The following is a 24015-nucleotide window of genomic DNA, read 5'->3' as shown; positions in this document are numbered from 1 at the left end:
AGATGGTGTTTTGCCATGTTGCCCAGGCTGGTCTTTAACTCCTGACCACAAGTGATCTGCCCACTTCGGCCTCTCAAAGTTCTGGGACTATAGGCCCAGCCCATCACTTTGTTTAAATGAAGTACATAGGTCAGGTGCATGACCTATGTACCTGTACTCCAGTGTACTCCACTGTACTCCAGCCTGGATGACAGAACAAGACACTGTGTCAAAACCCCACCACCCCAAAACTAATTCATGCTAACTTACCAAGAAAATAGTAAACAAACCAACATTTCAAACATTTTTACTAATTGTCATTTATTTTGCTAGTGTTTCTGTCTCAAAAATATGCAAAAATACCACTACAGGACTATCCACCTGTCTCCACCTCTTGCAGTCTCGGGACCGGGAAAGAGGCTGGTCCATTAATCTTCACTGTAGATGTCCCTGCAAAGGGCAGGTGCATGCGGCTGCCAGTGACATTGGGTAATCAAGATTAGTCTGACGGGCTCTGGATCGGGGACCTGAATTTGCACACCAGGGAAACTCTGGCTCACTTGCACTTGTATTCTTCCAATTTATGCTTTCTCTGCAAGGGCTTCCATTGGACAATGAAGAAAATCTGCTAACATTCGAGTGAGTTGCTTCCTCTCATCTATTTCTGCTGCCATTCTGCCATTGTAATCTGCCGGCAACATACACGCATCCATCATTTTAGAAAGCCATTCTCCAGGTTCTTTATCTGCTATTTTATCTAGTAGAGATACTTCTTGGTCTACAGCAGGCAAAAAAGCGATCCTCTAGTGAACTGCTGCATCACCTACGGCTGCATTTTCTGGATTTTGTAATGCTCCCACGAGATTTAGAGTCTGTGGTGGTGGCTCATTTGCAGATCCCAGAGAGGAACAGTTTTTATTTTCATTCATCTTTATCTGTTTATAAATTTGCTTCCTAGGCTTCTTATCACCACACAGAGCTTAAGTTGCTCTAATACATTGTTTCATTGTTTCTTGTTTGTTTGCTTGTTTGTGGTTTTTTTGAGACAGGGTCTTGCTCTGTCGCCCAGGCTGGAGTACAGTGGTGCGATCATGGCTCACTAAAGCCTCAACCTCCTGGGTGGAAGTGATCCTCCCACCTCAGCCTTCCGAGTAGCTGGGACCACCGGAGCACACCACCATGTCCAGTTGATTTTTTTTTTTTTTTTTTTTCAGAGATGGAGTCTAGCTATGTTGCCCCGGCTGGTCTCAAATTTCTGAGCTTAAGTGATCCTCCCACTTTGGGCTCCCAAAGTGCTGAGATTATAGGCGTGAGCCACCACGCCTGGCCTCTAAATACATCATCTGCATAAACAGACCTTTCTTCCCAAATAGACAACACTCTTCCAATGTGCTTCTGTGCTTCTTACAACTCTCATCAGTTTCACTTGAAACATGCTTAAAAGCCTCCACTATAACCAGTGCAAATCTTTTGTAAGCTCTGGCCCCTTCCTTTTGCTTTGTATTTTAGTAGAGACAAGATTTCACCATGTTGCCCAGGTGGTCTCACTGGCAAGGTAAGAAAAGTAAGCTTCCTGTTTGGCTTTGCTCTCTGCAGCTCCAGCTACCACGCGGTGACCACGGGCCTGGGTGCTTCTTGCTGTGATGAATGAGCCACAGGGACCAGGTGTTCCTGCTCTGCCGCACAATGCTTAACCCCGACAGCTCCTTCTCCAGTGCCGCCTCAGAGACATCCCTTCCACCCCACATTCACGCCGTCCCACACTGGGGTGACAGGAGGAGAGTTAAGTTGCCCTCTCGCAGCCTCGCCCCCTCACCTCACCCTTTCCACACCCTCACTACCACACTGCTTGGTAGGATTTAATCCTAATACATATTACCCAAAATCCCATCTAACTCATCCGAACTTTGGAAAGTGACACACCTTAAGTGGTTGTGATTAAAACAGGCATTAACTTCTTTTGCTCCAGTGTGCTAAGAAACATTTGAAGGACATCCTTTTGGTTTTTTTGTTTGTTTGTTTTTGAGACAAGGTCTCACTCTGTCGCCCAGGCTGGAGAGCAGTGGCGCCATCATACTCACCATAGTCTTGAACTCCTGTGCCCAAGTGATCCTTCCATCTCAGCCTCTTGAGTAGCTAGGACTACAGGCACACACCACCATGCCTGGCTAATGTTTTTCAAAATTTTTTGTAGAGATGAGGTCTCTCTGTGCTGCCCAGGCTGGTTTCCAACTCCAGGTCTCAAGCGATCCTCCCGCCTCGGCCTCTCAAAGTGCTGGGATTACAGGCATGATCCACTGCGCCTAGCCAGTTTGATGGTTTTTAATAAAGCCACATACATAGGCAGCTCATGACCCAGCAATTCCACTCCATGGTATTCCCAAGGAAAGTGATGTATCCACACAGACTTGTACATGATTATTCATAGAACCTTTATGAATTATAGCCCCAAACTGAAAACAACCCAAATGCCCATCAATCCGTAAATGGATAAACAAAGAAAGGAACAAATTGCCAACATGCGTGTTAACATAGATAAAATCTCAAAAGCATGTTGACAAAAAAAAAAAAATCAAAAGCATGTTGAACAAAAGAAGCCAGAGACAGGATTATTGTACTGCATTATTATACTATGATGTCATTTGCATGAAAATGAAAAAAAAGACAAATCTACAGTGATAGAAGCGGGACAGTATTTTCCCGAGGCCAGGAATTGGGGATGGGACCTGGTAAAGGAAACATTTAAGAGGATAACAATATTCTGCATCTTGCTCATGGTGATTGTTACACAGGTGCCACATTTACTAAAATTCACACTGTACAGCTTAAATGGATGCATTTTATTATATGTAAAGTTTTTTTTTGTTGATGTTTTGTTTTTTTGTTTTTTTTTTGAGACAGAGTCTCACTCTGTCACCCAGGCTGGAGTGCAGTGGCACGATCTCTGCTCACTGCAACCTCCACCTCCTGGGTTCAAGTGATTCTTCTGCCTCAGTCTCCTGAGTAGATGGGATTACAGGCACATGCCACCACGCCCGGCTAATTTTTCTATTTTTAGTAGAGATGGGGTTTCACCATGTTGGTCAGGCTGGTCTCGAACTCCTGACCTCGTGATCGTGATCCGCCCGCCTCGGCCCCCCAAAGTGCTGGGATTACAGGTGTGAGCCACCATGTCCAGCCTAAAGTTAATTTTTTTTAAAGCCCACAAAACCTGTCTCTGTTTTGATTAGTTCCCCAGATTCATTGTTTTTTTTTTTGTTGTTTTTTTCTTTTTTTGAGTTTCGCTCTTGTCACCCGGGCTGGAGTGCAATGGTGTGATCTCGGCTCACTGCAACCTCTGCCTCCCAGGTTCACGCAATTCTCCTGCCTCAGCCTCTGGAGTAGCTGAGATTACAGGCGTCCGCCACCACTCCCGGCTGAGTTTTGTATTTTTAGTAAAGATAGGGTTTCACCATGTTGGCCAGGCTGGTCTTGAACTCCTGACCTCAGGTGATTTGCCTGCCTCAGCCTCCCAAAGTGCTGGGATTACAGGCATGAGCCACGGCGCCCGGCGTCCAGATTCATTGTTAATGTTAATGGGTTGCACTCCCTATTTGGAGAGTGAGCGTCCTGCTGATGGTCAGTATGTATGTATGTATGTATATTTTTTTGACAGCAGGTCTCACTTTGTTGTCCACAGCTCGCTGCAGCTTCCTGGACTCAAGCAATCCTCCGGCCTCAGCCTCCTGAGTAGCTGGGACTACAGACATGCACCACCACACTCGGCTAATTTTTTTTGTATTTTTTTGTATTTTTTGTATTTTTTTGTAGAAATGGGGTCTCACCATGTTGCCCAGGCTAGTCTGGAACTCCTGGGCTCAAGCAATGATCCCGTCTTGGCCTCACAAAATGCTGGGATTACAGGTGTGAGCCACCGCACCCGGCCGGTCACTATTTATTGATCCCTCGATATGTGCCAAATGCTGCTCTAAGAGCTTTGCATATATTAAGCTACTAAATCTACCAACCATGCCACACAATGTCAACAGCTCCATGTTAGAGATGGGAAAACTGAGGCACAGAGAGGGCAAGCCTCTTGCCTAAGAGCACAGCATGTGAGTTTGTAAGTGACAAACAGGATTTAACCTACATGGTCAGGCTCCAGAGTTTAGTTTGTAATAATTGCCATACACTGTCTCCTACTGAATTTGCTGATAGATACCTAAGAGCTAGTAAATTAAGGAAATCAAAGTTTTAATTAATAGATAACACCAGGTAAAATGAGGAACATAGAAAAATGACTAAATATGAGAGCAGGGGAAGGGTTCCCAAATTGGGCAATATGCTCTCTATACCTGTTTCCCCACTTGTGAAATAAACTACTCCACCTAGCAAACTCACACTTAGGCACCTCACTGAGAAAAAAGTATTTCATGTGCATACACAATTTAAGAAGTTAAGGGCCAGGTGTGGTGCCTCATGCCTCTAATCACAGTACTTGGGGGGCAGAGGCAGGAGGACCGTTTGAGTCCAGGAGTTGAAGACCATCCTGGGCAATATAACAAGATGCAGTCAAAGAGAAGAGAAAGAGAAGAGAAGAGAAGGAAAGAAATTCTGGAAGGAAGGAAGAAAAAAAAAAGAAGAAAAAGAAGGAAGAAAGAAAGAAAAGAAAAGAAAAAAGAAAAGAACAGAACAGCAGGTTCTTGCCTTCTCTAGAATCCCAAGCCCTCTATGGGAAGTAAACACTCCAGCCCCTTCTGTTTCTCCTGTTATTATCTCTGTATTCCCAAATGATAAGCTATCACACTTTCTGATTTATCAGTATCGTGTTATCTCTTGATTTGCTGGCCTGATAGGTAAGGACTTAGCTCTCCAAAACTCTCTCCCCCATTTCTCCTTTGCCCAACAAAATTGTACCGGAATTCTCTATTAAATCACTCTAAATTTCTAGGACAATGCAAATTTTGCTCACTGCTGAACTAAGAAGTCCACTAAACCACAATTCCTTTCTTTGTTCTTAGAATTAGTAATCGCCTTTTTTTTCTTATCCTGATTTTCCATCAATTTGTCATTATTTTTTTCCCTGATGTCCAACATCTTTGTCTATCGCTGCATACATTTAAACATACCCATTCCACTTTCTTCCTGATGGTCTCCTTCCTAACCCCGTGCTGTCATCGGGACTGGGTGCTCTCTCTCTAAGGATGCGTTGTGGCTTGCATGCTGGAGTCCCATTTCCCGTGTGGCTGTTAGCACGTGAAGAGATGGTAGTGATGTTCACCGTGATAATGCTGCTGGTTTATTGTGGAAGCGCTCAGCAGAAGTCACTGTATGTCATTTTGTTATCTCTTTCCTTTTTAAAAAAAAAATTTCTGTACCCATCCATCCACTAACTGTATGTCATTTATTGAAAATGTATTCCATATGCATAAATTGAGTTCACATATGTAATCAGATAGAATTCAGAAACAGGGATTTCAGAAACCTAGGTCCTAGGTTGTGAAACTGCTAGTATTCAAGTATCCTTTTCTGGATCTCAATTCAAATAACCCAACTCTAAAGGAACATTTATGGGACAGTTGGAGGAGTTAAGCAGAATATTTGGTATAAAATTGCTACAAAATTATTAGCATTTCAGGTATGATATAGTATTGTAGTTATATGTAAAATTTTTCTTAACTTTTGGAGATAGTTACTGGAAGATTTCTGTATCAAGTGATGTCTGTGATTTACTTCAAAATAATCCTTTGTGGGAGTGAGGGAGCAAGCTGAAGTAGGGTAGGCTGAGCATCTCAAAACTGAAAATCGAAAATCTGAAAAGCTCCAAAATTCAAAACGTTTTTGTTTTGAGACAGAGTTTCACTCTGTCGCCCAGGCTGGAGTGCAGTGGCACAATCTCGGCTCACTGCAACCTCCGCCTCCCAGGTTCAAGCGATTCTCCTTCCTCAGCCTCCCAAGTAGCTGGGATTACAGGCACCTGCCACCACGCCTGGCTAATTTTTGTATTTTTAGTAGAGATGGGGTTTTGCCATGTTGGCCAGGCTGGTCTTGAACTCCTGACCTCAGGTGATCCGCTTGCCTCGGCCTCCCAAAGTGCTGGGATTACAGGCATGAGCCACTATGCCTGGCCCGAAATGTTTTGAGTGCTAACCTGACACTTAAAGGAAATGCTTGTTTTGCAGCATTTAGATTAGAGAGTTTTGGAGTTGGAATGCTCAACCTGTAAACATAAAGCAAATATTCCAAAATCTGAAATCTGAAACACTTCTTGTCCTAAGCATTTTGGATAAAGGATTCTGAACCTGTATAAGAAACAAGATTGGCTATGTGTTGATAATTTCTCAAGTTGGGTGATGAGAGTTCATTATACCACTCTCTGTATGTTTACATGTGTTTAAAACATTCCAGAACAATTTGTTTTTAAATGGTTTTCAGGGTAGGTCAGGAAAAAAAATAAATCTGATAATTGTAGAAAACAGAATTTAAAACTCATCTTCTAGCAAGGATATATTTCTTTTTTAATTTACTTAATGAACTTACAATAGACTTAGTTATTTTAGTTTCCCTACTGTTATTTAAATTACAAATCTGAGGCCGAAGCGGGATGATCACTTGAGCTCAGGAGTTCAAGACCAGCCTAGGCAACATAATGAGACTCTGTCGCTACAAAAAATTAAAAAGTTAGCTAGGAATGGTGAGAGCCTGTAATCCCAGCACTTTGGGAGGCTGAGGTGTGAGGATTTCTTGAGCCCAGGAGTTGGAGGCTGCAGTGAGCTATGATTGTGCCACTGCACGCCAGCCTGGGTGACACAGCAAGACCCCAACTAAAAAAAAATAAAATAAAATTTATGTTTTAGTGTGTTTATGTATTTATATACAAACTCAATTTCAGTACCAAAGTCAAGATTCATGCATTTGTTCAACAGCAATTGAGCATCTTCCATAGATGCCAGCACTCTTGGATACTCAAGATACACCTATAACAAGGACTCAGAATAGCGACTGAAAAATTAGTTTGTGATTAAAAAAAAAAAGCTGGAAAGCTATCTTTTACATACATTATTTCATTTCATCCTTCTAGCTATTCTGCAAGATAGCTATCTAATAGGCCTAAATGAAATTAAGATTCAGAGAGAATAAATCACTTGCCCCACTGGCTAATGGAGGAAATGGGACTGTAATCCACGTTGATCTGCCAAGTCTGGGTCCTTCCACTGCACATGGCCCTGAGCTCTCTCACTTGCCGGATGGCATGAGGCTTGATTGGAAGCACTCTCATCTGTTAAATCAACTCTCCACAGCGTGCTCCTGGAACACAACTGCTGTGTACCACTCTAGCAGTCAAGCAAGCAAGAGAAGCTGACTTTGAGTTAACTGAAAGCCAATTATTTAAAGGATATTGGGTACTTCAGGATTTTGGAGTGGTCTAGAGAGATTGGTTCAAGGCTAAATTTCCAGAAGAAAAAAATGCCCAAACCCACCTTACGGAACTGGTCGGATGAGGAAACTGATGCCACCACCACTGAGTCCCACTGAGTGCCCTGCCACGGAAACACAGCTTTACCACCTCCCCACATGCCTGGGTCCCAAATGCAGGAGTCCAAAGTTTTCTGGGTTGTCCTGAGAGAGGATGGACTGACATAGCCAGCATTCCCCAAATCTAGCATGGGTGCTCAGAGGGAGCTGGGCAAGGCAACCAATCTGTGATTCTGTCTGTGGGATGTTCAATACATTTGCATGCCTCTTCAATTAAAAAAGAGGAACTGGACAGACAGAAACCACAACAAACACCCGCCGTCCCCCAAATAATGTGAACAAGTCTTTGGTGAAATGGCAGAAAAGCAGGCAGTGTAACAGATTTCTCTACTGCAGGGCCACTTGGGACATTCATGCATTCATTCATTCATTCGTTTGAGGCAGAGTGTCACGCTGTCGCTCAGGCTGGAATGCAGTGGTGCAATCATAGCTCACTGCAGCCCCGGCCTCCGGAGCTCAAGCGATCTGCCTGCCTTGGCTTCCCAAGCAGGTGGGATTACAGGCGTGAGCCATCGTGCCCAGCCAACATGGAGCTTTTAATATGCTTTACAACATGAACAATCTCCAGGAGGAGGATGTAGTAGTTCCCAAATATCGGTGATCATGGAACTTTTATTTCTGTAACAGGCTAAATATGATGGAAAAAGTGGTGCTGGTGGTAGGCTTTATGCTCAATTGCTTCTTCTCCTGTCCTCTGCTAAGTCCTGTTCATTTGACATTAAAAAATTTTCTTTTTCCTTTTTTTTGAGACAGAGTTTTGCTCTTGTTGCCCAGGCTAGAGTCCAATGGCGCGATCTCGGCTCACTGCAACCTCTTCCTCCCGAGTTCAAGCGATTCTATTGCCTCAGCCTCCCGAGTAGCTGGGATTACAGGCGTTAGCCACCATGCCAGGCTAATTTTTGTATTTTAGTAGAGACGGGGTTTCACCATGTTGGTCAGGCTGGCCTCTAACTCCTGACCTCAGGTGATCCACCTGCCTCGGCCTCCCAAAGTGCCGGGATTACAGGTATGAGCCACCACGCCCAGCCTATTTTTTTAACATTAAAAAAATTCCCCACTCGCCAAGGCTGACCTATCATTTGCCCTCTAAGAGGTTTTTGGGTAAGCCCAGGCAAATATTTTTTTTTTTTTTAAAGGTTTTATTTCTGATTCCACTCCCCGAACTCTAGTTCTGGGGCCCACATATCTCATCTGGGCTACAGCAGCCACTTCCAACTGGCCTCCCAGGTCCCGCCCTGTCATCACAAATGCAAATCCAGTTGTCACTTCCTTAACTGAAAACACTTTGATGGCTTCCCATTGCCCTCGTGAAATGCCATGTTCTGGTTCCTACTTCCTTCCCGTTTTCTCTCTTGTCACGGCCCCTCCCCCACAAAACTTCTCCCCTACTGGCAACACACACCAGATATTTGCTAATCACCTACTTTGGAAAGCTGGTCTGGCTGGGTTCTCTTCCCATGGACTCCTGTAGCATCCTACATTTTTACTTTTCATAGCACTTAAACCGCATGGTAACTGCTTGACTACTTGACCACTGGTCTGTACTCCCCACCAGATAACAAGTTCTGAGGTTCTGAGAGGACAGAAATTCATTTTGCTTTTTTTTTTTTTGAGACAGTCTTGTTCTGTCACCCTGGCTGGAGTCCAGTCACACAAATCATAGCTCACTGCAGCCTTGAACTCCTAGGCTTAGGCAATCCTCCCACCTTAGCCTCCTGAGTAGCTGAGACTGTGGGTGTGTGCTACGCCCAGCTAATTTTCTCACACATTAATACCCAGCAAAACACTTGCCATGTAAAAGTGAGTCTATAAAGTGATGAACACACTTTAAAATAGGGTAATAAATATCTTTTTATTTTTCTCTGTCTCACAGTCAGACTGGCATAGCAGGTATCAGTGGTACACTAAAAACATCAGATTTTAATGTGTTCCATGATGAAGCAGACAAGATGCACTTCCTATCTTTGGTGGGAAAAAAAGAAATTATACTTACCCTTTGTAAAAGCATAGAGAAAGTTTAGAGCTGAAGAGTAAGACTCAAATTACTATGGTTTCAATAGGACAGGGAGCGAGAGAAACCTCAGTTGCTGAGGGCAGGGCATTTGTCAGTTAGAAGGATTGTTAAATCTTTATAAAATGCCAATCAAGATGGCTAGTTCTAAATGAGAAAAGAGCATCTCAAAAAGCAGCACTATCAGATAGTCACAAGCTTGAATGTTTTCAGAGAGGTTCCTCAGGAAAACACCGAACATTTTCAGAATGAGAGGCCAAATATCCTCTCTTTGCCTTTAGTCCAGTTTTCAGGAGTTTGCTTAATTCAAAGATTAGGTGAAATTTCCTCATGGTTATCTCAACTAAGATGTTGGACAAAGTTGTAACAATGAGGTTTTGGTTTTTTCTTCCCCCTTAAAGATTTGGGTTAACACACTTACTGAGCATTGACTCTGCAGCTAGGCACTATTTAAGTGCTTTACATGAATTAACACTTTAAGACTTGAAATAAGCCTGGAAGATTAGCATTATGCCTGTATCCTATATATTATCTCGCTGTACCAAAGAAACGGACATTATGCCCATTTAATAAACGAGGAAACCAAGGTTGCATAATTTAGCTAGTTACAAAACTACCAAGTAGCAGATCTGAGATTCAAATCCAGGCAGTTTGGCCTAACAGTCTACATTCTTAACAGTAATATTATAATGGCTCTTGAATAAATTCACTTCACACACATACATAAAGATCCATTCAACGTGAGTCAGAGATTTGGATTTTGGTGCTGGCTCTGTCTTTAGTAAGCTGTGGTGATTTCGTGTAGACACTTTGCAAATCTGAGACTCTCTACCCCACCTGTAAAATTAGATGATTGGATTCAATCAGTCACCTCCTAACAACGTGAGAGGAGATGAGAAGGTAGAGGTGGTGGTTAGACACTAACATCACAAGGATCCTTGGCCCATTCCAAACAAAGACTCTTTAGGAAAATGAGTTGTTCTGCTAGAAGTTAAGGTATGAAAAATCTCTGGACTATAACAGATTGTTTTCTTTTGAAGCCCATGGAATCCAAGTAATGTGGCATCTGGAAGTCCCCTCCAAGTGCATGCAAAGACACAGGTGGGTTTTCCTAGAGGAGGAGTCAAGTCTTTTATTAAACACTCAAAGGAATTCATGACTCCAAAAAAGATGAAGGGCCTATAAAATACTTCTTCAGCTTTATGCTCTTGGAGGAAACTGGTAATCCAAGTTTGTAAACAGCAATATGACAAAACCTGTATTTCCCGATTAACAGCCAAGTGTTATTAGACTATGATGAATAAGACATATTAAAAGTAATCATAACCTAATAAACTGGGTACCTACACATGCTACTTAAAATTTGCTGTCTTGGACACAGAGCTAAAGTAAAATATCTCACCTGGAACTAGCTTATATCTGATACAGGCAATATGTTTTAACACTTTTTTCAGAGTTACAAACTTACAATAAACCAAAGAAAAAGTCCAATCACGAGTTATATATAAAGTATTTATTTTTTATGCACATATTTACCTACAAAATTTACAGAAAATAAAACAAAGCAGAATATATAGAATACCCTCTTAAGACTTCTTAGGAGCAGAGGGTTTTATTGCTGCAGTTCAAAGAATAAAATTTTATACAAGTGAAAGCTAAGATGAACACATTTAAGTTAAATGGCAGCCTTGTTAAAAAGCTTTTTTATCCTGTTATTGAATCTTCAGCTTTATGTTAAATGAAATTTAAGATTGCTCATGAAATAATTTAAACCTTTTCAAAATCTAATAAACAGGTAAAAGGCACCTCCAGTACTTTAAAATATTTACAGCAATCCCAATAGTTTAATTTTAAGGGCTACTATAGTACATGTGGCTATTATGCATACACAGTATGTCATTAACACTCTCTAAACAGTGAGAATTGTAGACTCTAGTTTGTGGCACCACTCCCAAGTTATTCTGGTGAAGGCGTAGGATGACCAATTACACCTGTGCAACACTAGTGTCACAGCCTGTCTACCACAGCGTAAAATCCAGTTATCTAAAACAATGACTATCAAATTCCCAGACAATACATAATTTATCAGTAGACTTGTATATTCACAAGCCTTTAGGGTATTTAAAAAATTATTAAAGAGGCCAGGCACGGTGGCTCATGCCTGTAATCCCAGCATTTTGGGAGGCTGAGGCAGGAGGATCACGAGGTCAGGAGAGCGAGACCATCCTGGCCAACGTGGTGAAACCCCGTCTCCACTAAAAATACAAAAAAATTAGCCGGGCGTGGTGGCATATGCCTGTAGTCCCAGCTACTCGGGAGGCTGAAGCAGGAGAATCGCTTTAACCTGGGAGGCAGAGGTTGCAGAGCCAAGATCGTGCCACTGCACTCCAGCCTGGCGACAGAGCGAGACTCCGTCTAAAAAAAAAAAAAAAAAAAAGAAAATTATTAAAGCAATATAAAGGATATTTAGCATTAAATGAAAACAATGAACTAAAAATATAACCACAATAGTTGCTGGAGTTCAATATCTGGTTTAACAAAAAGTGTTTCTCAAAACATCTATAATTTCTTACAACATAATGGAGAGTTTTCCTCAGTCTAAGCTGAATCCAATGTTTTTCCTGCAGTATGATTAGAAATGTAAGAATGAAAGGCACACATAATAGCCAGTTTTAAAGAGCTGTGGGGATGGCAAGCAGATGTTCCTGAAATATCGGTGCAGGAGAACAAAGTCCATACAACGTTTTCTTCTTTGTTTAACATTGGCATTGATTTGCTATTTACAGTAGTTTGCAAAAATACATTATAAAAACTGAATGAGGTTCTGTTTCTAAGTTTAACTTAGTAACATACATACATACTTCATCTGCAAAAATCTTTGCAGGATCTGAAGTACTAAAGTGACACTAATACTGAAACACAGGTAATCAAAAGTACCAAAGCACTGATAATGAGTCACCATCATCAAGATAATCCAGGTAAATATTGCACACTTCTTGTCAGTTGCTGCTATGACCTTTACATATCCAACCGCAAAAGGAATCCTTTATGGCTTTTTGCTGTATCACTTATTCGAAGAAAGGCTATTTTAAGTCCCATAACAATGAGTGAAGATTGTCATTGAACATGAGGCCTAGGTTTCAAAATTAGTTTTCCTGTCTGCAAAAATGAAAACACAAAATTTTTTCAATACACAGTTCTAGTAAAAATACCACTGCTTATTTATAAACCTTAAAGGGTATGTGCAAGGAATAAGAACACTTCTCTATAGTCAAGATTAAACAATTAATAGTTATGCTTTCAAAGCTTCCTTTGTGTGAAGCTTCCTTCTGAGCTCTTTATTTTAAAATACTACATACATCTTTTTTTCTCCTCTTTTCATTTTTTGTAGAGACGGTGTCTTGCTATGTTGCCCAGGTTCATCTCAAACTCCTGGACTCAAGCAATCCTCCTGCCTTGGCCTCCCAAAGTGCTGGGATTACAGGCGTGAACCACCATGCCTGGCCTCTTTATTCTAATTTCTGTAATGAATAGGTATTACTTGTTTAATGACTTTTTAAATTGAAGGCTAAGACACTTCTATAAATAAAATAAGCAAATCAAAATAGAAGCTACCTATCAAAATTGTGAGACACCCTTATTATACACTGGTACATGACAGTTTTTAATTTACTTAAAGACAGGGTCTCACTGTCGTCCAGGCTAGACTGCAGTGGTATGATCACAGCTCACTGCAGCCTCAAACTCCTGGGCTCAAGCAATTCTCCTGCCTCAGCCTCCCAAGCAGCTGGGACTACAGGTGTGTGCCACCTGCCTGGCTAATTTTTACATTTTTTTTGTAGAGATGGGGTCTTGCTAATGTTGCCCAAGCTGGTCTCAAACTCCTAGACTCAAGAGATCCTCCTGCCTCAGCTTCCCAAAATGCTGAGATTAGAGGCATGAGCCACCATGCCCAGTCTCCCATCATCTACTTTTAAAAACACAATAGGTTCCTATGTCCATAGTCCACAAATTAATCTATGACTCTATTTACAAATAACATATATAGCATATCACTTAATAACAACAGTTTATAAAACCAATATCCGCTGAGCCATTTTTGGTCAATAACAACCACTGTACTTCACTGAATCTAAGATGCATCAGTTATAAGATGCATCATGACTTTATGTCATTAAGAAAGATTAAATTGTCAACTCTCCCAATTTGTCAGATCTCATTGATTGTAAGATGGATCTCAATGCCAAAGATGTTAAATGTAAAAGTATCTTAGAATCAATGCTCTAAGTATATACTCACTATTCATTCCACAGAGAAAATTTATTGCTAATAAAATATCTACCTTTCTAAAGGCAAAAATTTCAGTGTTTTCATGAAGGTCTATAATCTTCTAACCAAAAAAATACTTACATCATCACAAGACATATTGTATTCTGCTAATACCGTTCGACATCGAGCAGCTATACTGAATACATGCAGTCAAAGGAAAATATCTCATTTCAACAGTACGCTTTGTTTTTCTTTTTGAGACTGTTTTGCTCTGTAGCCCAGGCTGGAGTACAGTGGTGATTTCAGCTCACTGCAACCTCTGCCTCCCGGGTTCAAGTGATTCTCCCACCTCAGCCTCCCAAGTAGCTGGGACTACAGGCACAGATCACCACACCTGGCTAATTTTTTGTGTTTTAGTAGAGATGGGGTTTCACCATGTTGCCCAGGCTGGTATCGAACTCCTGAGCTCAGGAAATCCACCCACCTCAGCCTCCCAAAGTGCTGGGATTACAGGCGTGAGCCACCACGCCTGGCAAGAGTAAGCTTTTAACCATTACCTATATCAAGAAAGCACTTCAGAGAATGAAATTTAATCCTTGGTAAAGGATACATTGATGGTGCAACTACTCTCTTGTGTATTCCAGCAAAGAACAAGCCTATTAGAGTGATACAGCTAATGGTGAAAAATGGGTGATTCCATAATGATGTGAAGAAGGACACCTGTAAAAGAAGAGATGAAAATACAAAAATGTTAAAAATCTTAGGATGGCTGATTCCTACCTCCCCACTTGTACATAAACACATATAATATTTTTAATCATATAAACTATGAGGATTTGAAGACTTCTAATAATCTTAGTTCTCTGTGTTGCTGCGTTGTAAAAATAAAAATGTATAGGCTTTCTATCTTCTATAAAGCAAGATAAATATAGCAGTATTCCCTTCATTCATTTCAAATACTTGAACTATTACAAATTCATTCCTATAATCAAAAAACAACCCTATCAAAAATATTTACTGAACTCTGAACGAGTGAAGATGAGGCCTCTGGTCTCAATGAAAACACAAATCAAACATGATTTAGTTATCTTCCCTGTTTTTTTTTTTTGAGACAGAGTTTCACTCTTGTCACTCAGGCTGGAGTGCAATGACATGTTCTCAGGTCACTGCAACCTCCACCTCCAGGATTCAAGCGATTCTCCTGCCTCAGCCTCCCAAGTAGCTGGGATTACAGGCGCCCGCCACCACGCCCGGCTAATTTTTGTATTTTTAGTAGAGACAGGGTTTCACCATGTTGGCCAGGCTGGTCTTGAACTCTTGACCTCAGGTGATCCGCCCGCCTCGGCCTCCCAAAGTGCTGGGATTACAGGCGTGAACCACCACGCCCAGCCAACCTTTACTGTTAAAAAGCTTCCTTAAAAGAGTTGAGCAAACTCTGCCATTCATAACCTGGTCCCAGTCTAATTTTCATCTCCTGCCATATTTCCACACATATGCCGCCTTGTTCACCTCTCTCCCTCCACCTGGCTAACTCTTACATATCCTCATAACACTCAATTCCAGCATCACCCCTTCCTCCCTGCAGAGGCAAAAAAACAAATTTGGTTTTGAAGCTACTGAGATCTAAATGACCACAGGACATTCAAGTAGGGAAAAACGATTAGTAGCTATCCATAAAGAACTAGAATGAAAGAGAAAGAAAGGGCTGATTTCAGATCTGGACATATCAAATGATAGCAGAAAACAGGACAATCCACAAGTCTAAGAATATGCAGAGGGACAAGGGTCCAGGATCCATGACTGGAACAAGAGTAGGCACCGAAATGGAAATGTCGACTGGAGACACAGAGAAGACAAGCATTTAGAGCCTGTGTAGAAATAAATCAAGTGGATTAGTAACTAGATGGGAACAAGAGAATCAAGTTAAGCACATCCCCACTCCACTCTCACAGCAGGAGACGCGCAGGTATGTCTTTCAAGACAGAAGCGCCAGGTAGATGGCCCAGCATGGTACTGGTTACAGAAGTTTGTCAGATGAAGAAATGAGAGGCTGAAAATACCAGGAAAGAAGCTCCCAGAAAGATGATGACCCAAGGAAAAGTTAATATTCCAGAAGAACGTCTTCTTCAAACCTCCAAGGACAGTTTCTCACAAGCCAGCTATGTTGTGTGTGGCCTGCAGCAGGTTAGCATATACAGTGCTTTATGTCTTCATTTTAATTAGGCCATCAGTTTCAGCCTTCCTCCCTCCATGGCAACACTCCAGTGCATCGAAACAGCAGTTCTCTCCAGGCCAGGCAGTCAGGTACTTCCTGTCTGCCATATTCTTTCTCTCCCTAGGTTCTTCTAGCTAGCCACTGGCTCCTGAGTTTGCAACTCTTGCTACAGACACAATTGCTGGTTAAAACTCCTGTCAGGTTTGGGGTTATTAAATACTGAAATATAAAGAGCCAACCCTTAGGTGGATAGTTATATTCTCATCTAATTTAGAAAATTATATTAACTACATAGTTTTGGGCCTATTTCAAATTACATTTAATTCTGTGTTTTATTAAGATCTCAACTAGCTGAAATCAGCTTATATTTTTCCCAATTAGAAGTCAGACTCATTTCCCAAGATGGATCTTTTTCAATCTTCTTGCCAGCCTCCTTCCACTCTTCCCCTAAAGATGACTACCAAGTGCAGCCTTAAGATCAGATTTTTATAAATGAACACACAAGAGAGTTTCCTGTCTGCCATAAAAATCCTCTATTAACATAAAATTCCATCACCAATCTCCCCTTGCTTCCTATCCTTTTAAATATCTCCACCTCAGCAGATAAAGTTAGGGAGACTATATGTGAAATAAACCCCTCTGGCTGTCTGAACTGCCTTGGAGACTGATGACAAAAGCCTTCTCTTAGATTTTTCTTCTGTAAAACCTAAAAGGTACAAATAGAGCTACTGAAAGTAGTCTACTTAATTGTAGCTTAAAGCAGGGAGGGGATTTTTAAGATTTGTGAAAATTACATCATTACTCCCTAAATAAAACTGCACTGGGGGAAAGAAACTTCACTAAAAAATTGCAGACTAACTACTTCTGTAATAAAAAAAAGCCCTGAGTTTGAAATCAGGCACATGTTAGTAGAAAGAGGTGGAAATTTGAGAAACATGCTATCAGCTTTCATCAAAGGATGCTTCAAGGAATAACATTATGAAATCAGTTATTTCATTTGGTATAGGGATATTCTTGCACAGTGCCCAATGGGAGATCCCTCAGTGTTTCCTATATTAAACTTCAGGCAAGAAATTTTTTTTCAGAGATAAATGCTGGGAAAGAAAAGCTTTGCTAGCCCAAGGAACTGATATATGTGTTATCTTACAGACAATGAAAATCACAGAATTAACTGTGACTTCACTGATTAGGTAACTCAGAGACTAACTTATAATCCAATTCTGGCAACTGTGTTGGGCAACATGGCCTATACATCAGTGAGCTGGTTTCCTTTCTGGTTTTGACCTCATGGTCCAACTTGTTTTTATCTAGTCCTGATTTTTTATTATACTTGTATTTTGCTATTTTATCATATGTGTTTCCTGTAAAGTCATCTCCAGTGTTTTATGGGATGAAGAAAGGTATTAACAGAGATAACTCATAGAAGAAAATGTTATTTTATAACTTTTTTCTCTCCCTCTTTTTTTCTGAGACAGGGTCTAGCTCTGTCACACAGGCTGGAGTGTAGTGGCACAATCATAGCTCACTGCAGCCTTGATCTCCTGAGCTCAAGTGATCCTCCCACCTTAGCCTCCCAAGTAGCTGGGTACAGCATGCTACACCTGGCTGATTTTTAAATTTTTTGTAGAGATGGGGTCTTGCTATATGACATTGCCCAGGCTGGTCTTGAACTCCTCCCTTGGCCTCCCAAAGTGTTGGGATTCCAGGTATGAGCCACCATGCCTGGCCTAGAACTTTTAAAAGCTGGCACTGATGACACTCAATGAACAAAGCAGAATGAAGAGAATATTCACACTGAAGTAAAAATGAGAGATATAAAAAAATGTAAAAATGATAAATTCAGAAGTGAATGACAAATAACAAATAAATGTCTAAGAAATAATAGCATCTCTTAGACCTTTTCCCTGTAAAGATTCTTAATTCACAACAGCCAGCCAAAATCTTCCTTGAGCAAATTAATAAAAGGCATATTTTTAATATGACAATATCACTAGTAGTAGTAATAGGTAGTGTTTGAATACTTTATCATTAACAAAGCACTACAATATCCATTATCTCATTTAATTATGCTAATGATTTTAAAACAAAACTTCTACCTTTTGTGTCTCAGGGTCTATTAACCAGTTCCAGGCACCAGTAGCTGTACAGACAGATACCACTATAAGAAGCACTGATGAAAGATAAACACGAAATTAGTAAGCAAATACATACTTAATATGTGATACTATCACCACCAGTTCCTACTAAATGACAACCAAAGAATACAGCACTTTATTAAATGGAAAATGCACTAACTAGACTCAGGAATTAGGAGGCTTGCCATCTGGCTTTGAGGACTTCTCTTAAACATTGTGAACCTTAGTAATTAAGGATACTGTTTCTCTTATGATTTGGTCAGAACTTATGATGATCAATGAAATAAAAAGCAATTCGATGGTGACACTTCAGTAGAAGAGTCTATGCTATGTAATGTTCACTGTGCTTAGTGAAGATTTTGCAGATCTTGTAAACTCAAATTAAAAAAACAACAAACTCATTTTCTACTGTAAACAAACCATCAAAGACTCCTTTTTGAATGTACTGAGAAGACTGATTAAAGGATTTTGCTTTGCAGATGACTGCCATGGTTACATTAAAGTCAGTGCAGGAAGTATGGAGCACACCAGTTAGTATCGGATTTTCTTTAAGGGACTTAAAGCAAGGTAGGGTAGAAATTACTGCCAGTAAAACTTAGAAAAGGTCTTTCTCTCCACTGAGCTAGAATGATTTTAGAAATTCTAAATAAATCATAAGTAAAACTTAAGAATGGTATTAGTAAAAAATAATAAAGGGGCAGCAAGACCCAGTTAATATTCTGGAGATGACGACCGTTGCCTGTCTTTCAGCTAGGATGCATACATTTTTCAAATGTGGAAATCCAGTTTCCAAGAGCAACAGAAATATAGCAAATATAGAAATATAGTAAAACCTTAATTATCTAGAATTCCTTGATGTACTTTTAGAAGAGGTAAACTAAAGAAAAAAAAATCTTATTTTAGGTATTTAGTAATAGGATCAAAATATCAAAACTATGTTCCAAACTCAGAACAGACTGAACTTGATTTCTTATAATTCTGTATTTCCAGAAATACACGCACTATATTACACATGTATGTTTTAAAAAAATAAGCAAAAGCAAAATCAATACACTAGAAAGGACCTCATACACATGCTTTATTTGACTAGTTCATTAACCAAGTAAGTGCTAAGACCATGAGTCAGAGAAAAAGTAAAGTATATTTATATCACATTTTATAAGATAGGGCAGTATCATATACATTTTAAAAGATTTTCAGGTAACAGTGAAACATAGGTTTTGGGGATAATTCCTAGGTAAACCAGAGAACCTAGGAAAATCATTACCTGTAAATTCTGACCAACCAGAATTCTCACAGCATACTAATAAAACTTTGCAAATAGATTTAATAAAAATTGCACAAAAAATCTTGCCAGATCCTTGGATCCTTAGCTTCAATAGTGCTTTTTTGGTCCAGCAAACTGATTTACACTTTGAAATAAAGTAAATCCTCAATGTGTGCTACATTTCCTTCTAGATAGGAATTAAATTTCAATAATGACCATCCAGGAAATTAAAACTATTTGGCCCAGCATGGTGGCTCACACCTGTAATCCTAGCACTTTGGGAAGCCAGGATAGGAGGATCACCTGAGGTGAGGAGTTTGAGACCAGCCTGGCCAAAATGGAGAAACCCGGTCTCTACTAAAAATACACAAAAAAATTAGCTGCCCATGGTGGCAGGCACCTGTAATCTCAGCTACTAGGGAGGATGAGGCAGGAGAATCACTTGAACCCAGGAGGCAGAGGTTGCAGTGAGCCGAGATGGCACCACTGCACTCCAGCCTGAGCAACAGAGCGAGACTCCATTTCAAAAACAAAAACAAATAAAAACCATTCCAAACACATATTAACAAAGCATTTTGTTTGATGATCTCATGGCTCGTATATTTGCCCACATTTCCTATATATTTCCATGGGCAAATAAGCACTGTTCAAATTATATTTTGTAGCACTCATGATACTTATGAATACATAGTAATAATGTGAATTTTCTAGGTCAGACTTCAAAGCAGCACAATTATGCTTTGTTAAAAATCAACTAAGGGTAATTCTGTAACTTTTCCAAGTATATATTAAATAACATGACTATTTTTTTTAAACACAGGGTCTCCCTCTTTTTTTTAAACACTCCCTAAGCTGGAGTGCAGTGAACATAGCTCACTTAGCTCACTACATAGCTCACTACAGCCTCGACCTCCTGGGCTCAAGTGATCCTCCCAAGTTGCTGGGACCTCGGGGTATGACACCATGCCTGGCTAAATTTTTTTTCTTTTTTGTTTTTGAGACGGAGTCTCGCTCTGTCGCCCAGGCTGGAGTGCAGTGGCGCAATCTTGGCTCACTGCAAGCTCTGCCTCCCGGGTTCACGCCATTCTCCTGCCTCTGCCTCCCGAGTAGCTGGGACTACAGGCGCCCGCCACCACGCCCGGCTAATTTTTTGTATTTTTAGTAGAGATGGGGTTTCACTGTGTTAGCCAGGATGGTCTCGATCTCCTGACCTCGTGATCCGTCCGCCTCGGCCTCCCAAAGTGCTGGCATTACAGACGTGAGCCACTGCGTTGGGGTCTCTCCATGTTACTTAGGCTGGTCTCAAACTCCCATGCACAAGCAATCCTCCCGCCTCGGCCTCCCAAAGTGCTGGGATTATATGCGTGACTCACTGAGCCCTATCAATATGACTCTTCTTACTAAAATTTTATTCCAGTAGTTTGTAGGCAAATTATGAAACTGCTAAACGGGCTACTGAAATTTTTATTAAGTATGTCTTTATCAAAACTGTAATAGTTAATTCAAAAATTTAAATATTTTTATTATTTATTTATTGAGACTGGGTTTTGCTCTTGTCGCCCAGGCTGGAGTGCAATGGCACAATCTCGGCTCACTGTAATCCCTGCCTCCCGGGTTCAAGCGATTCTCCCACGTCAGCCTCCTGAGTAGCTGGGATCACAGGCAGCGCCACCACGACCGGCTAATTTTGTATTTTTAGTAGAGACGGAGTTTCACCGTGTTGGCCAGGCTAGTCTTGAACTTCTGACCTTAGGTGATCCGCCTGCCTGGGCTTCCCAAAGTGCTGGGATTACAGGCGTGAGCTACGGCGCCTGGCCAAAAAATATGTTTTTTAATGGAAAAACAAAAACAACCACACGAAATAGACTGTTCTTTTGAGAAGGCCAGTTATAATTTCTTTTTCTTAAAAATTTCTTCATAAGGCATTGTTTACGATGTTAAATAAATTTACACAAACATTTTACATAAAAGCAAATCATTCCTATATTACGATAAAAGTATCAATTGTTAGTTTTCCCTTAAAATAACATTCAGGAACTTACTTCTCCAGCGTCCAGTAGCAGGTTGCAAACAATGAATATATTCAGTAAGTCTCCTCTCAAAAGCCTTGAGATCTAGGTATAAAGATGTCAATTTTCTAATTAGCCACTCTTACTCGTCTGACGAAATGTCAGAGTATTTACCTAACATTAAGACGACATGTGAGATACTCTTAACTGCTTCAGGTCTTACACACTAACTTCCATGCATCACTGCACTGTTTATTTCATTTACTATGACAGCTTTTTAAGCACTTGACAAAAACATTAGGGTTCTTTAATTCCAATTTCTCATATAAGAAAACTTGCTGATTCACTTTTAGAAGCTTCATAAATGGTATGGGGAGAAATAAGCAGCAGCCTCGGCCAGCGCCAAAAGCGAACATTTTCAGGGTTGCAAATAAAATTAAAATCAGGTCGAGTTTTAGCTCTCTGGGAACCAAGAACTTCCTATTAGAACCACGTAGTGCCTAACATCAAAGTCTTCGAGGTCTACCCGACTGCAATTACCCGCCTCCGGTTTCCAGCTCTTATATTTAATTAATGGCTACGCTGTCTGGCCTTACTAGACTTCTTGACACTGATAGCGAGTGGGTGTGGAAAGACATTCCCCTTGCCCCCTCCGAAGGGGGTACAGGTGATCTTCGTGGCACCCAGGCAGCGCCTAGTTCTAGAAGACAGGGGCGTCTAAGCTGCTCCGAGTGAGTGGTGGGGTATCCTTTCCGCAGTGGTGTGCTTTAAACTTTAAAACACCGAGCAGCACTTCCTAACCTTGGCAGTTACCGGAAACCACCGCAGGAATCAGGGATACAACTCGCGGGGCTGTGAGAATGAAATGAAATGAATTAGCAGGCTGCAATGCACGGAGTGCAAGTGTCTGCCAATGAATAGAAAATAAAAATAGAAGCTGGCGAGGAGCTCGACCCTCTAGGCTTGTGGGGACTGAGGGAGCTGAGGCACCGCCCCCCGCGTCCGGCCAGGTACGGCCGCCTCTGCGCCCCCAAGCTCCGGGCCCCGAGCTCCATCCTCCGCGGCCTCCTCCCGGGGCGGGGGTCTTCACGACGCCGGCCCCGCCGGAGCACCGCCAGCTTCCGAGGGGAGACGTGGGACGGGCCCGGGCGGCCCACCCTACCTTCCGCCTGCTCCAGCGAGTTCATGTCGGGCGGCAGCTCCGGTCACCGCCGCGGCCCCGTCCGCATCTCAGCTTCCGCGGCCCCCGCCCGGTCCGCAGCGCCAACTCCCACCTCCAACCGCTCCCTGCTGCCCCTCCCCGTCGCACCGCCCCTTGCCTAGACCCGCTACGCTCATTGGGTTCCTCTAGTACACCTCCAACTAAGACAGCTTTCTATTGGCTTTCTCCTGCACCGGCCTCGGAGCCTAGCGTTGGACGGTCAGCCGGAGGGACCAAGAACTGCCGGCGGCCAGACGGGCGTAACGCTGGCGCCGCCTCCTGCCCCGGGGAGGAACTGCAGCCCTCTGGAGCCAGTTCGTTCATTCATTTATCCCCCGTTCCCCGCTTGGTTCTTTCAGTCCTCAAATGTTGATTGAGCGCCCACTACCTTCCAGGCATTATTCTGGTCGCCAGCGAGGGATACAGAAATCAAAGAGCTGGTTCTGTCCTCAAGGATCTCAAGGAGTAATGAAATCTGTACAGAACTAACTAGAACCCTAAATAACCAGTTTCCTTAATTATGGTATCCTAGATAACCAACCCCTTAAGTAAACACTTCTCTCTTGGTTACTTTCTTCTCACATCACCCAGCTTTCATAATTCCTAAATGAGCCAAAGTATAAGCCCAAATACCTATAAGTTAAAAAGAGATCTGTAAGGGATTGACTACATTTACATTTGATCACAAGGCCTTCTTGTTCATTTATTGGTGGCATTCTTTCATTCAAAACCATTTTATTGCCTAACATGCTAGACACTGTATTGATACGCGTGTGAGCCAGGTAGACAGGATTCCTGCCCACAAAGAGGAAGGGCTACAGCAGGGAACAAACATGCAAATAAGTAATTGATTTCAAATAAGAATAGTTCTGTTAAAATAGAGATCCTGGCCGGGCGCGGTGGCCTACGCCTGTAATCCCAACACTCTGGGAGGCTGAGGCGAGTGGATCACTTGAGGTCAGGAGTTGAGACCAGCCTGGGCAACATGACAAAACCCTGTTTCTACTGAAAATACAAAAAAATTATACAGACGTGGTGGTGCATGCCTGTAATCCCAGCTATTTGGGAGGCTGAGGCACGAGAGTCACTTGAACCCAGGAGACGGAGGTTGCAGTGAGCCACTGCGTTCCAGCCTGGGTGACAGCGTGAGACTGTCTCAAAAAAAAAAAAAAAAAAGATCCTAAGACTGATGGACTAGATTTTTTTGTGGCAGCAACATACCAACTTATAAACAAGACCTAAGGCCCTGCCAGGCAAGGGTTAAATCACTCACCCAGACACTTAAAGAATAAACGATGTTCTAACCGCCACAATGTTCATTTTTTTCCTCTAGCAGCTAAACAAGCAATATTAAAACAATTGCAGCTTACCAACTACCAGTCACTGACTAACTGATCCCTTTGTTCCACAAGCC

General features: G+C 41.7%; 1 protein-coding gene and 1 pseudogene across 2 annotated transcripts; both read right to left on the bottom strand.

Moving 5' to 3' along the window:
- Window positions 1-407: 407 nt before the first annotated feature.
- On the bottom strand, window positions 408-1727 carry LOC129015152 (regulation of nuclear pre-mRNA domain-containing protein 1A-like; annotated as a pseudogene).
- Window positions 1728-11003: 9276 nt separating this feature from the next.
- On the bottom strand, window positions 11004-22710 carry CNEP1R1 (CTD nuclear envelope phosphatase 1 regulatory subunit 1). Of its 2 annotated transcripts, XM_054454548.2 has the most exons (7): window positions 22563-22710; window positions 22202-22252; window positions 21434-21505; window positions 18086-18159; window positions 14385-14494; window positions 13916-13970; window positions 11004-12664 (listed from the first exon to the last, which is right to left on the bottom strand). In XM_054454548.2, exons 1-7 carry the CDS (start codon window positions 22585-22587, stop codon window positions 12623-12625), a joined length of 429 nt encoding a protein of 142 aa, XP_054310523.1. In that variant the 5' UTR covers window positions 22588-22710; the 3' UTR covers window positions 11004-12622. The 2 variants fall into 2 exon arrangements, with proteins under 2 accessions (XP_054310523.1, XP_054310524.1); XM_054454549.2 differs by lacking the exon at window positions 22202-22252.
- Window positions 22711-24015: the final 1305 nt, after the last annotated feature.

This window comes from Pongo pygmaeus, chromosome 18, assembly GCF_028885625.2.
Source record: "Pongo pygmaeus isolate AG05252 chromosome 18, NHGRI_mPonPyg2-v2.0_pri, whole genome shotgun sequence".
Classification (NCBI taxonomy): domain Eukaryota; kingdom Metazoa; phylum Chordata; class Mammalia; order Primates; family Hominidae; genus Pongo; species Pongo pygmaeus.
Note: the sequence above shows the minus strand (reverse complement) of the source record. Positions and strands in the feature narration are given on the sequence as shown.